The sequence below is a fragment of the Schistocerca gregaria genome, chromosome 4 (assembly GCF_023897955.1).
Source record: "Schistocerca gregaria isolate iqSchGreg1 chromosome 4, iqSchGreg1.2, whole genome shotgun sequence".
NCBI classification, from domain to species: domain Eukaryota; kingdom Metazoa; phylum Arthropoda; class Insecta; order Orthoptera; family Acrididae; genus Schistocerca; species Schistocerca gregaria.
Window position 1 is genome coordinate 598,548,997 of NC_064923.1, and position 13,942 is coordinate 598,562,938.

The following is a 13,942-nucleotide window of genomic DNA, read 5'->3' on the forward strand; positions in this document are numbered from 1 at the left end:
CCCAGCATGGCAATGCTGATGCTTTCTCTCATATACCTATGGTCATGACGAAGTGTTTGATTCTTCCGAATTGTCATGCATGCTGATAGTTTTCCAGTGGATTTTCATCGCATTGCTTCCACGACAGCCAGCGATGCTTCTTTGCAGATTCTTTTGCTGTATATTCATACTCAGTGGCGTCCATCTGCTACCCAGATTAGAGATCCCCTTGTACGCCGTTACTTTGGGCAACGTCGCAACTTGTCTGTACACCACGGTGTTGTTTTGTTACGAACTGACAATGATCAGTCTCCTGTGGTTGTACCTCGTTCGTTGGTTGCAGTCGGAAATCCTTCAGTTGCTGCATGCTGGTCTTTGGAGTATAGTGTGGATGAAGCAATTAGCGCATCATCACTGCACTTGGGTCGGCATTGATAAACAAATTGAGGATTTGCTTGCTAACTGTCACTCTTGCGTGGAGCATCAATCCACTCCTCGCCAGTGCTTCTTTGTGTGGCAGACTCCTACTGCGCCTTGGCAGCGTGTTCATATTGCTTTTTCGGGTCCTTTCTGGGACACCAGCTGGATGATGCGTACCGCAACTTTCCTTTTGTTGTACCTATGTCTTCTACTACATCTGCCAGTACTATTCGGGCTTTGACATCTATTTTCTGTATTGAGGACCTTCCTGAAGTTATTGTCTCCGACAATGGCCTCCAATTCGTGTCCTCCGAGTTTGAAGCGTACTGTGCTGCTAATGGCATTCGCTATCTGACCTCAGCCCGTTCCACCCCCAGTCGAGCAGTGAGGCTGAACGTTTTGTGCATACCTGCCCAGGCCACACACCGCCATTGGGTATGTTCGGATGAGAAGGTGGAGCCACGACCTCCACGGCTGATGGCGGCAGCGGCAGTGGTGGCATGACAGCAACCTCAGTGTCCATCGATTCCAGTACCGCAGAGGAACATGTCGGTGGCAGCGGCCAAAGGTGGAGCATGGCGCCGGCGAAAGGCGCCCATGCAGTGCAGGTGACCAGACCGGCAGCGGCAACGACGGCAGGCGCGCTCATGGTGAAGCCTCCGTCTCAGATGAGCAAGTTGCGTGCCACGCACTCTCGTGAGCGCATGCTCTGGACTTTCCGTGCTTCATATCACTCCCAGCAACGTGGCACCCATTCCCCAGCGGAATTGCTACACGACTTTGCCTTCGGTCGCTCCTGCAGCTATTGCACCCGCTGCCGTGTGCTCCCACCGCTTCACCTAGTTCTGGCTTGGCGCCGCAGGATTTGGCATTCTATCATGTTTTTTCTGGCAGGCAGGGCTGGGAGCAGGGGCGCATTCTTTGCCAGATTGGCCACGCCTTATTTGTCGTTTCTGGTCCTTCTGGCACTGTCAAGCAACACTGGAATCAGATCCGTTTGTGCCGTTCTTGGTTTTCTGCTGTTGGCTGTTTTCCAGCAAAACTGGAGGCTTCACGGCTTCCGCCGCCTCAGCCCACGACGCCACTGATGGAGGCTCTGCTGCGAGCGCGCCTGCCGTCGTCACCGCTGCCGGCTCAGTCACCTGCACTGGACGGGCCCCTTTCGCCGGCACCACGCCCCACCTCCAGCTGCCACCACCGCCGTCATGTTCCTCCACAGTGCTGGAACCAATGGATGCTGAGGCTGCCATCACGCCGCCGCTGTCGGCCATCGAGGCAAGGCTCCACCTCCTCATCCGAGCATACCCAAGTGGCAGTGCGCAGCCTGGACAGGTTTTCCACGTGGCATTTTCCTTGCCCTCTCATGAGCAATTCGGAGATGCGGGTCGACAGCGTGCCCTGGCAGTTCCACTGTCCGCCCCCTCAGCTGCGCCACCCCTGGGTCCCTCAACCCGCCGTTGGAAGCCTTACTCAACGACAGTGCATTGTTTCAGGGGGGAGGGATGTGGTATCAATAGCTAAGATGCCACAGCGTAGCTGCAAGTTCATAGGTTGGCACTACGACTCTAACACCAACAATAGCGTCCTCTAGCCGGTGCTGTGCAGCTCTGGATTCAGCCCATTTGATTCCGAGCTGACGACCAAGCAACTTAGCTTCTACTTCATTGGAGGTTAGTCATTGCAGACTTTGTTACTTCAGTTACTTCAATGATAGTTTGTCCAGCTACCAGTAGCTGTTCGATTTGACTGATGTACAGCTTTGCACCTATGTGCTCATCTCAGCCAGAGTTAAGTATTATCAGTTGTAGATGTTCATACAAAAGTAAAAGAGTTATACCCTAATTGCAGTACCAAGTGTTCTACCTCACCTGCTCCTCCTAGCTTCCTGCATTCGGCCTACCCTTTAGCTTTCAGGAGCAGACTCACACGCCGCCTTCCAGGTGGGATACACATTTTACCATGGAATAAATGTTTTATAGTCGAAATTGTGTTAGTTAATATTTATTGTTAACTACCTGTTTTGACCTCCGAAACTGTCATCTTCTGATCTTCAACTTATATTTAGACTGAGAGGTATCCATGATGTATACAACATGTCATGTAAATGTAAACATTTGTACATATTTGTATTTGTGCTACACATCATCCATTGTAATAACAAACAAGCCTCAGTGGAGTACTACTCATGTAAACATGCCCACTGGCACAAGATCCATTTTATCTGTATATGGTTTTACTTCTGACAAACCTACATATAATTTGCTGTATATCCCCCATCATAATGATAATATGCCACGAGTGATAAACTTCCGGCCGAAGTGGCCGAGTGGTTCTAGGCGCTACAGTCTGGAACTGCGCGACCACTATGGTCACAGGTTCGAATCCTGCCTCGGGCATGGCTTTTTGTGATGTACTTTGGTTTGTTAGGTTTAAGTAGTTCTAAGTCTAGGGGACTGATGATCTCAGCAGTTGAGTCCCATAGTTCTCAAAGCCATTTGAATATGACTGATAAACTCCTAATGGAACACGATTTATAGCCAACAATTTTTTTGAAGATCAGAAGACAATCGTTCCAACTTTCAAAACTGGACATCAATAACAAATATTAATTAATGTTCTCTTGGCTATAAAAAGTTTTTCCACATTATATATAGATCACTCTTTTCATATTCTCCATGTGACTACCTTCAGTTAAATTGTACCCTGGGATGGACGTGATCAGATAATCCTTGGCAGTAATGAGACCTTGCAGAGTACCTATAGGCCCGTGGAATACAATGATATGGGTGCCCAAATCATCATCAAACTCCCCCATGTTTCACTCTCAGGGCGTAAACTCGGCCAGAAATTAGAAACAGCACGAAACAAGACTCATCTGATCAAGTGACTTCCTTCCATTGCTCCAGAGCCCAGGTTTTATGGCTTTGGCATCATGTTTTCCTGTTATGGGCATTTGCATGACCGATGACTGGTTTTGGCAGCTTTCCTTCGTGTTGTTTTTGTACTGAAAGGGTTCACGAGTGCGACATTCAGTTCTGCAGTGCTTCGTGCAGCTGTTGTCCTCTTTATTTTTCATCACTATCTTCTTCATTGACTGTCATGATCAATCAACACACCCTTTCATCTGCTTTGTGACTTTGCAGACAATGTTTTTCGCTTTTCCCTGTATATGGTATAAATCTCCAATACGGGGCCTCTCGAAACACCAAGCACTTCAACTACCTTAGCTGTGCAATCACCCGTCATTGGACACCTGCAATTGGCCACGTTGGAATTCACTTAGCTCCAACGTAATGCTCTCACACCACCACAACTGGCACTTGCAACGTATTGAGGACATAACTCAGGTGCCGTTCATGGTCAGACATAATAGCACAACTTGGGGCATAGTGTATTGTGAACAGTAAAGTTCCTATGTAACACATTCTTGGATCTCTCCCAAAGCTACTTTTTACGTCTTAAGATTTCTCTCTGTTGACAATCATAAGCTGTGTTTTATTTGCAAGGAGCTGTTCAATAGTCACAAAACTGGACTGATACCATGCACCCTCATATTTTCTCCATTGGCAACAATGTGAACTGTATTGAACACCTTCTGTAAGTCAAGGAACAGTTCCATTGCATTTTGTATCTTGTTGAGGAACAGAGTAAAAGATTGGACATGATCATTGTTTGCAGAATTCGTGTCATTCCTGCAGTGGAGATTTTGAATTCCAGGAAAGTCATAATAAGCATGCATAATGTGTATCCAAAAATTCTACAGTAAATAATTTGTTGACTTTAGCGTTGTGTGCATCTGTTCGACTACCCTTCTTGAAAACTGGAATGACCATTGCAGTTTTTCATTCACATGGAACGCTTTGTTCTTCCTGCTGCCTACAACAGACTGCTGTAGAAAAAGTGAGAGCTCTCTCACATATTCTATGTAGAATCATATACATATACCATCAGGTCCAGTCAGGTTTTCTGATGTAACTGTTTCCAGGGAAATTAAATGAAATGGGATGGCTAAATAAGTTCAATTGCAGGTACAACAGGCAGTAGGCTTCAGTTCATTGGTAAGATACTGAAAAATGCAATCACAAGTGTAGAAAGGAAAGTGCTTACAAAGTCATTCATGCAACACATTACAGAACATTAGTCAAGAATGCCAGTGTGAATGCTCACAGGTTGTTTGACCCATGGGAAAGCAGCACGGGGATGCTAAAAAATCTGAAGTAACAGGCACATGACGATAGTATGCATCAGTCCATGAAAGCCTACTTACAAATTTTCAAGAACCAGTATCAAGGGAAAAGGTTTGGAATATACTAAAAATCCATGTAAGATTAATTAATTACAGTGTGTACACTTAAGAAACAATTTTAAGAAAGGAAGCTTGAGATACAGGATATACTACAATCTCCTGCAGGATTAAACTAATTACAGTGCACATAAAGGCATTTAAGCAGTCACTCTTCACATGCTCTATATACAAATCAAATAAGAAAAAATTTCAATATGTGGTACAAGACACACGTTCTGTGCCACACAGTTCACTATGGTTTGTGGAGCATAGATGTTGATTGATAGAGTTGCAATTTATGGAGGGTTCGGAACTTATTTATTGAATAATTTAATATATTAGAACTTTATGTATATGTATAAATAATAACACTCTGCTAAGACAGACAGTTAAGCTCCACGTGCACTGATTTAACCTGATTTTGGAGTAAAGTGTTAGTTCTTGTTGACAATCCCACACTTGTAAGTGGCACTTGGTTCCAGATTCTACGTGTAAATATAGTGCACACCCAGAGAATGGAATGCAGACAAATTATTTTCTGCTACAAGAAACTGCTTTTATTGGATCTTTATTCCATAACACACAATTCATCTCATTTTTATTAAAAAATTAAAAAATTATAACAATATAACATAAAAAGTTCTATACACTAAGAAACATTTTATGTTTGTTCTGTACAATAATCATATATACACATAAAGTATCTTAAAATACTGATAGTCACAGGAAGAATTAAGTACGACCTTACTGAGATAGACGACAATTACATTGAGCACTTCCATCCAGTCCGCTGCACAATATTGCATTATAATATGTGCTTATTTTACTTAAAAATATTCGCTGCAAAGAAAGTGAATGACTAGGTCATGTCACTATCATTATCAACAAATATTAACATGATTTAATATGTTTATATTTACAGGAAGATTAATATTTATAGATCCTCCCTCTGTGGAGGGTGGTTTATCTCTAGTCTGTGTATTTTCTCTAGAGGTATCATCGTGTAATTCCTCAAATTTGACAGAAGACTTAGAAATAAATCCAGAATCATATTTGGATGGTAAAAAAAAGGTTTTCAATGTGTTCTTTTTACATGAGCATTGTACAGGTACTTGAGAACTACCCTCTATGTCAGACACCGAACACAAGCTATAAGTAGAATGATCTGATCTCAAGGCAATGTTACACAAAGAACCATGAGTATCAAACATGTGTTCATTGCTGCCTGTTTTCCTATTTAAAGCACACTTCCTACAAGCAGGTTCAACCATTATGTCCCCTTGTTTGGGAGCTGCGGCTTCTTCACTCTGATTCAGATCCACCTCCATATGGTCAGTATTATTTGATAACCTACAAACAAACAAAAGTGACATATAGAAAAGAAGTAAATTTCATCACAAACTATACATACAAAATACAATTAATTAGTTATTTTCATGTTTGTAATGTCTCACTTGAGTATGGAATACGTCAATTAATTACAAAAAATGACACTTTTCTCAGTGAAAAAAATCTGTGGAGCAGAAAGGACTATCTGGAAAACATACTTTTACAATTCAAGAGAAGGAAAGTTGCTACTCACCATATAGCAGAGATGCTGAGCCACGATAGACACAATAAAAAGATTCACACAATCATAGCTTTCGGCCATTAAGGCCTTTTTCAGCAGTAGACAAACATACACACACGCGCGCGCGCGCACACACACACACTCACGCAAGCGCAACTTGCACACACATCCGCGGTCTCAGAGAGCTGAAACTACACTGCAAGCAGCAGCACCAGTGCATGATGGGAGTGGCGACTGGTTGGGAATAAGGAGGAGGCTGGTGCAGGGAGGGAGAGGGTTAGTATGGTGGATCGGTGGACAGAGAAGGTGCGGAGGGGGGAGGGGGTAAGTAGCGGAAAGGAGAGAAATAAAAATAAAAGAAATTAAAAGACTGGGTGTGGTGGTGAAATGACGACTGTGTAGTGCTTGAATGGGAACAGCGAGGGGGCTGGATGGGTGAGGACAGGGACAGTGATTAACGAAGGTTGAGGCCAGGAGGGTTACGGGAACGTAGGATGTATTGTAGGGAAAGTTCCCACCTGCGTAATTCAGAAAAGCTGGTGTTGGTAGGAAGGATCCATATGGCACAGGCTGTGAAGCAGTATTGAGATGAGGGGTATCATGTTTGGCAGCATGTTCAGCTACAGGGTGGTCCACTTGTTTTTTGGCCACAATTTGTCTGTGGCCGTTCATGTGGACAGACTACTTGTTGGTTGTCATGCCTACATAGAATGCAGCACAGAGGTTGCAGATTAGCTTGTAGATCACATGACTGGCTTCCCAGGTAGCCCTGCCTTTGATGTGACAGGTAATGTTAGTGACCGGGCTGGAGTAGGTGGTGGTAAGAGGATGTATGGGACAGGTCTTGCATCTAGGTCTATTACAGGTGTATGAGCCATGAGGTAAGGGATTGGTAGCAGGAGTTGTGTAAGGATGGACGACTATATTTTGTAGGTTCAGTGGGCGGCAGAATACCACGGTAGGAGGGGTGGGAAGGATAGTGGGTAGGACATTTCTCATTTCAGGGCGTGACAAGAGGTAATCAAAACCCTGGCGGAGAATGTAATTCAGTTATACTTTTAATTATTTTAACTTGCTTTACTCATCTTTCAGCACCATTAATACACTAAGGAAGATATGAAATATTCTTATTTTTGTTTAATATGCCACTTTCTACATCAGTTAGATTAAATCATGACTAGTGGAGACCATTGTTTTCCATGTTCTATATGTAATGATGACTGTTTAGAAAATCTAAACAGTTGCAACAACAAAATTCATTTAGGACTAAATAAATTGTTAATTTGATGTTGTTTTGACTAGTTGCTTAAATATGAGGGTGGGCTGAAAAGTAATGGCTCTGCATTTATGTGAAAACTCTTAGAGCTTTTTAAATATAACAAACTTTATTAACACTCTACATCTTTATTCGTCATGTCTACTTACTGATTTCTCAACATAGTCACCCAGGCAACGAACACACTTCTCCCAACAAGAGACCAGTTTGCTGATACTGTCACTGTTGAATATTTGACTCTGTTGACCGAACCGCAACCTCACCTCTGCTTGCACTGCTTCTTCACTATCGAAACAACTGAGTGAGGAGGCGCAGTGGTTAGACACTGGACTCGCATTCGGGAGGTCGACGGTTCAATCCCGCATCCGGCCATCCTGATTTAGGTTTTCTGTAATTTCCCTAAATCACTCCAGGCAAATGCCGGGATGGTTCCTCTGAAAGGACACGGCCGACTTCCTTCCCTAATCCGATGAGACCGATGACCTCGCTGTCTGGTCTCCTTCCCCAAACAACCCAACCCCACTATCGAAACAAAGTCGTCAAAATTGTTCTTTAAGTTTTGAAAAGATGTAAAATCAGATGGGGCAAAGTTGAGATTGTATGAAGTATGATCGATGACAGTAAACACAAGCTGTTGGGTTGTAGCAGATGTCACAGTACTAATTTGTAAACTGGCATTGCCATACTGAAAGAGAGGGTGCTCCATGTGTCAATGAATTCTTCAAAATTAGCACTTTCAATTTTCTGAGGGTCTCCTCACAATACCCTGTGAAGTTTACAGTTGTGCATTAAGCATGAATTCCAAATGTACCATACCCTGAACATCTCAGGACGTTTCTGAGATCAAAATGGTGAACCCACTTTTCATCACCTGTCGCAATGTTATCCAACAGTTTTTCCTGATGAGTTCATCTACCCAGTTAGAATAAGTCTCATTGGCTAGAGTATGTGGTTGTCCAGTCTGAGCTTTGTCACACAAGTTGAGGTTGGTACCACAATTTCCTACATTATGAGCACTAACAACCCAATGTCACTCATTACTGATGTTGATACAATCATTGCCATACACAGCTTCCATTCTTCTATGAATTTCAATTGGAGACACATTTTCAGTGGTTAGAACCTCAATTACAGCATGCTGTTTCTCATATGCCAACTTAGTCACATTACATACTGCCGTATTATGCACTACAGTTCAGAGTTCTCTGGTGGCAGAAGGTCACAACTTGCTTCATTGAATGCATGACATGTAATACCCCAAGCGATATTAAGAACAGAATCAGAAATTTGGAGGCATTGCTTTTCCACGTGCTCTTGTAATTGCCTACAGAAAGTTTGATGATGTAAGGCACATACACTATGTGATCAAAAGTATCCAGACACCTGGCTGAAAATAACTTACAAGTTCGTGGTACCCTCCATCCATAATGCTGGAATTCATTATGACGTTGACCCAACCTTAGCCATGATGACAGCTTCCACTCTCACAGGCATACTTTCAATCAGGTGCTGGAATGTTTCTTGGGGAATGGCAGCCCATTCTTCACAGAGTGCTGCACTGAGGAGAGGTACTGGTGACGCCTGGCATGAAGTAGGCATTCAAACATCCCAAAGATGTTCTACAGGATTCAGGTCAGGACTCTGTGCAGGCCAGACCATTACAGGGATGTTATGGTCGTGTAACCACTCCGCCACAGGCCACGCATTATGCATAGGTTCTCAATCATGTTGAAAGATGCAATTGACATCCCCAAATTGCTCTTCAACAGTGGGAAGCAAGAAGGTGCTTAAAACATCAATGTAGGCCTGTTCTGTGATAGTGTCTTGTAAAACAACAAGGGGTGCAAGCCCCTCAATGAAAAACACAACCACACCATAACACCACCGCCTCCGAACTTTACTGTTGGCACTACACACGCTGGCAGATGACTTTCACTGGGCATTCGCCATACCCACATCCTGCCATTGGGCCATCACATTGAGTACCATGATTTGTCACTCCACACAACATTTTTCCACTGTTCAGTCATCCAATATTTATGCTCCTGACACCGAGCAACGTTCCGTCTGGCATTTACCAGCGTGATGTGTGGCTTATGAGCAGCCGCTCAACCATGAAATAAAAGTTTTCTCACCTCCCGCCTAAGTGTCATAGTGCTTGCAATGGATCCTGATGCAGTTTGGAATTCCTGTGTGATGGTCTGGATAGATGTCTGCCTATTACACATTAAGACCTACTTCAACTGCTGGTCGTCTCTGTCAGTCAACAGATGAGGTCGGCCTGTGTCCCTTCAGGTTTTCACTTCACTATCACATCAGAAACAGTGGACCTAGGGATGTTTAGGAGTGTGGAAAGGCTGCATACAGACATATGACACAAGTGACACCCAATCACCTAACCATGTTTGAAGTCCGTTAGTCCTGAGGAGTGCCCGATTCTGCTCTCTCACGATGTCTAATGACTACTGAGGTTGCTGACATGGAGTACCTGGTAGTAGGTGGCAGCACAATGCACCTAATATGAAAAATGTATGGTTTTGGGGGTGCCTGGATACTTTTGGTCACATAGTGTATAACCCCATTGGCACAATTTTGGCAATGAATAATTATTAGAATTTTATAGCATATTAACTGAATATGAAGGAAGTGACTTCTTATTCATAGGCCTATAGTAGACAACAGATAATTCCAGTAAAAAATTTCATGTATGCTTTGTTCACCACATGCCACCATACTTATGGATTTTGAAGATGGCTAAAAACTGGTCACTATTAAATATAGGTTTTGTGACTGTGTCTAAAAGAAAAAGAAGAGCATAAGATCTATCAAAGTTTCTAAATACCAAACAGATGCTAAAACAATGGAAGTTTTACCCTTGGTTTTTCGCAGATCTGGCAAATGCATAGAGGAATACCCATTCTGCTAGCTCTAATTGTCACACATCTTCTTTCCTTCTGCCCCCCACACTCTTCTGTTCATTCCTTGCTTTTCCAATTATGTTTGTTTCTCTACCTCACTCTTCAAGTCTGTCTTCTTTCATTCTTAACACCCCAACTTTTTATCTTTTTTTTCCTTCTAAATGGCATTGGAATGGCATTCTACTTCATCAATTTTTCCAGCCTCTCTCTAGCAACAGTGAAGAAAAGGTAAGAACTTCAATAGACTTGTGAATCTGTATAAAGTACCCTACAGATTTGACTGGGCAGACCATGACAATAGAATATATAAAATAAACAAATTCTTGATGGAAAGCGCAACCCAGTATAGTCATGCCAACACAGTGGTCATTATTAAGTTTTTAAGGAGAAGTAATTATACGAGACATGAACTGCGACTGGTTATGAAAGGAAAAGAAAAAAATTGCACAAACCTACATTATTCAGCTATGCGACAGCCTATCACTACTCCATTGATCTCAGTTAAGTTGCTTGCAACATAAAAAACTGACTGTCATAAAAATGAGTGCTCACAGTCTGACAAAATAACACAAGCAACAACAGCAAAATAATCAGTAACTACACCTTCGGTGGCACAAATAACTAGAAAAGAGGCAGCATGGAAGATATTTCTTATGACCCAGTCCACTGCAGAAGAATACAATGAAGATTACAGCCAGGACTCCAAGGGTGTGAAACTCATGACAAAAATTAAAAAATACAGGACTTTCCACTTCAAAGAATTAATACAGAAAGAAAGCACGTTATAATTATCTAACCATGCTACATCATAATGTATGGGCATGACTATCAAGTTTTACAAACTAGATTTTCTTTTGACTAATACTTTGAAGGAAGTTTCAGCCTTGTGTGCAACTGAACATTTGCTGCAACAAAAACAAAAATGTACTGCTAGAATATCAGACTTCCAGAAGGTTAGTAGCTTTTGCAAGGAAACACACAAGGGGTGTAACATGTGTATATGCAAGAACAGGTATTAAATCTTCTTAAAAAAATGTACTGTTTATCTGAACTAACAGAAAGTAATATTATGATTACATGTATATATAAATCACCATCTGGCAATTTTAAAGTGTTCTCTGATAATTTAGAAAACCTCTTTAACTGTGAACTATTTAAAACAGTCAAAATACACAATTGTGTCTGTGGATTTCAATATTAATTTCAGGGATAACTGTACAAAAGGTGAGCAATTGGTTAATCTGCAAGGAACATATAATAGGAATATAATTAAAGAACATACCACCAGTATTGCAGCAAAAGTGAACTGCTATTGACTAACATTTTCTGATAAATCAAAATGTGGCTATAAAGACACAGATTGAGGTTTTACTGATCAAGAAGCACAAACTGATTTCTTATAAATCTCCCAAGCAATGTTACAATGATAATTATGCAGAGAGAAAATTAATTAAAGAAGACAGAATTAAATTATTTAATCTCACATTAAAAGTGTAAATTGGAGCAAGGAAACTAATAGATCTGTAGATGTAAGATTCAACATATTCTTGTGTAATTATAAATGCAGCTGTGCTATTTCATTCCATCTGAAGAGAGTTAAAATTAACAAAAAATCAGATGCACAGATAACAAGCAAAATCAAAGTCATTAGAAAATCTCCAAATGCTGTATAAATTTTCAAACTGCCATATTGTTTTGAAACCATGTGTGAAGTACTATAGGAAAAAGTATAGGGGAGCTGTAATAGCAGCAAAAAAGCAATACAATGATCCATACTTCAGAAAGGGGAGCAACAAAATGAAATCAATGTGGAAAGTTATAAAAAATCATTCATACAAACACAATACATTCACCATACAGCACAGAAATGAAATTTTTATGATCCATTTCTAATAACCAATATAATTAATTACCATTATATTAATGTAGTTCAAAACCTGATCAAAAGTAAATATCATCCAGACACAAGGAAGAAATTCCAGTAGTGGAAGAACATTTGTCCATATATCCACTAACACCCAAAAAAGTACAAAGGGCTATAAGTAAACTAAAGAGTAAAATGATCTGTGGATTTGATGATATCCCTAACAAAATTATTAAATATAGTGCTGCTAATATTGTCTCTCAACTTGTTAGCATAATCAATAGCTACTTTGCAACACGAGTGTTTCAATGCAAACTTAAGCAATCAACAGTAATAATAATTTGTAAAAGTGGTGAACAGTTTGACATTAGAAACTTCAGAATTCTTGTTAATGCACAGAATGGTTTCAGAAAAGGTAGATCAGTGGAAACAGCTTTCTTCAACTTCCTAAAACTTGTTTCCAAAGCTATAGAGAATAATGAATTACATTAAACTGTGTATTGTTTTTGGACTTCCCCAAAGTTTCTGAAATTACAAATCATGATGTAGTATTTTTAAAACCATTAAGGTGTGTGTGGAATTTCCTATGAGTGGTTTTAGTCATATTTACTTGACAGGTAACAATGAGTGAAAATTTGTCAGAAAGGTAAAATGCACAATTCTGAATATAAAAAAGGTAAATACAGGGTGTCCAAGAGTTCAGTACTGGGCCCACTATTGTTCATGGCTTTTATTAATGACCTATCATAAAAACTATTAATGGCATAAACACAGCATTTACACAGGATATGATAGGAAAGAATAATTAAGATCTGCAACAAAAAAATGACGAAACAACAGAAGTAACAGAAAAAATGGTTTAAAGATGATTGTCTAGTTGTTAATGATGAGAAAACTGTATGGATGAACTTCAGCCATATACAAAACAAAGTTACAACCAACATAAAGGTTGTGATAATGACAAGCCACATTCATTGAAAAAAAAATGTAAAATATTAAGGATAATGGGAGGATGAACACCTATTGAATGAAAAACTTAACACAAAGTTATTCAAGAGCTGTTACGTATTAAGAATGTTCAAATGTTGTTACAATGCTGAAACAGTGTTGTGCTTAGTCTACTAAGATATGATAGCCATTCTGGTAAATACTACTTTTGCAAAACAGTCACTTAAGCTTCAGAAGAAAGCTGTTGCTCACAGAAAATCATGTAGAGGTATTTTTAAAGAATTTAAGATGATGACACAGCCATCTATATATGTAAAACTGTCTGTTTCATTAATGCCCTTCAAAAGTTTTCAAGTTTGAACAGTGGGATCCACAATTCTGAAACAAGAAACAGGAATGACTTTCATAGGGATGTATCCACAAAATCAACATACCAGGACTATGTGTTGCACATAACATAATCCACTGCTTCTACAGCATTAATGAATACACCCAGTTCTTGGAAAAAAGCACAGGCACACCCACCTACAAGAAGGGTAGCAAAAGTGATCCACAAAACTACTGTCCAATATGCTTGACACTGATTTGTTGTAGAATCTTAGCTCAAACATAGTGAGGTATCTTGAACAGAATGACACCCTCAATGCCAACCAGCATGGATTTTGAAGAAATTGATGATATG

General features: G+C 40.7%; 1 protein-coding gene across 2 annotated transcripts in view; it reads right to left on the reverse strand.

Moving 5' to 3' along the window:
- Positions 1-5,130: 5,130 nt before the first annotated feature.
- The window catches only part of LOC126267154 (uncharacterized), a 105,086-nt gene continuing 96,274 nt past the window's right edge, over positions 5,131-13,942 (reverse strand). Inside the window, exon 12 of one of the 2 annotated variants that reach the window (XM_049972093.1) lies at positions 5,131-6,034. In XM_049972093.1, coding sequence (XP_049828050.1) covers positions 5,566-6,034 — 469 coding nt within the window. In that variant the 3' untranslated portion in view covers positions 5,131-5,565. The remainder of the gene's footprint in view (positions 6,035-13,942) is intronic. The other variant, XM_049972094.1, reaches the window with a different exon arrangement.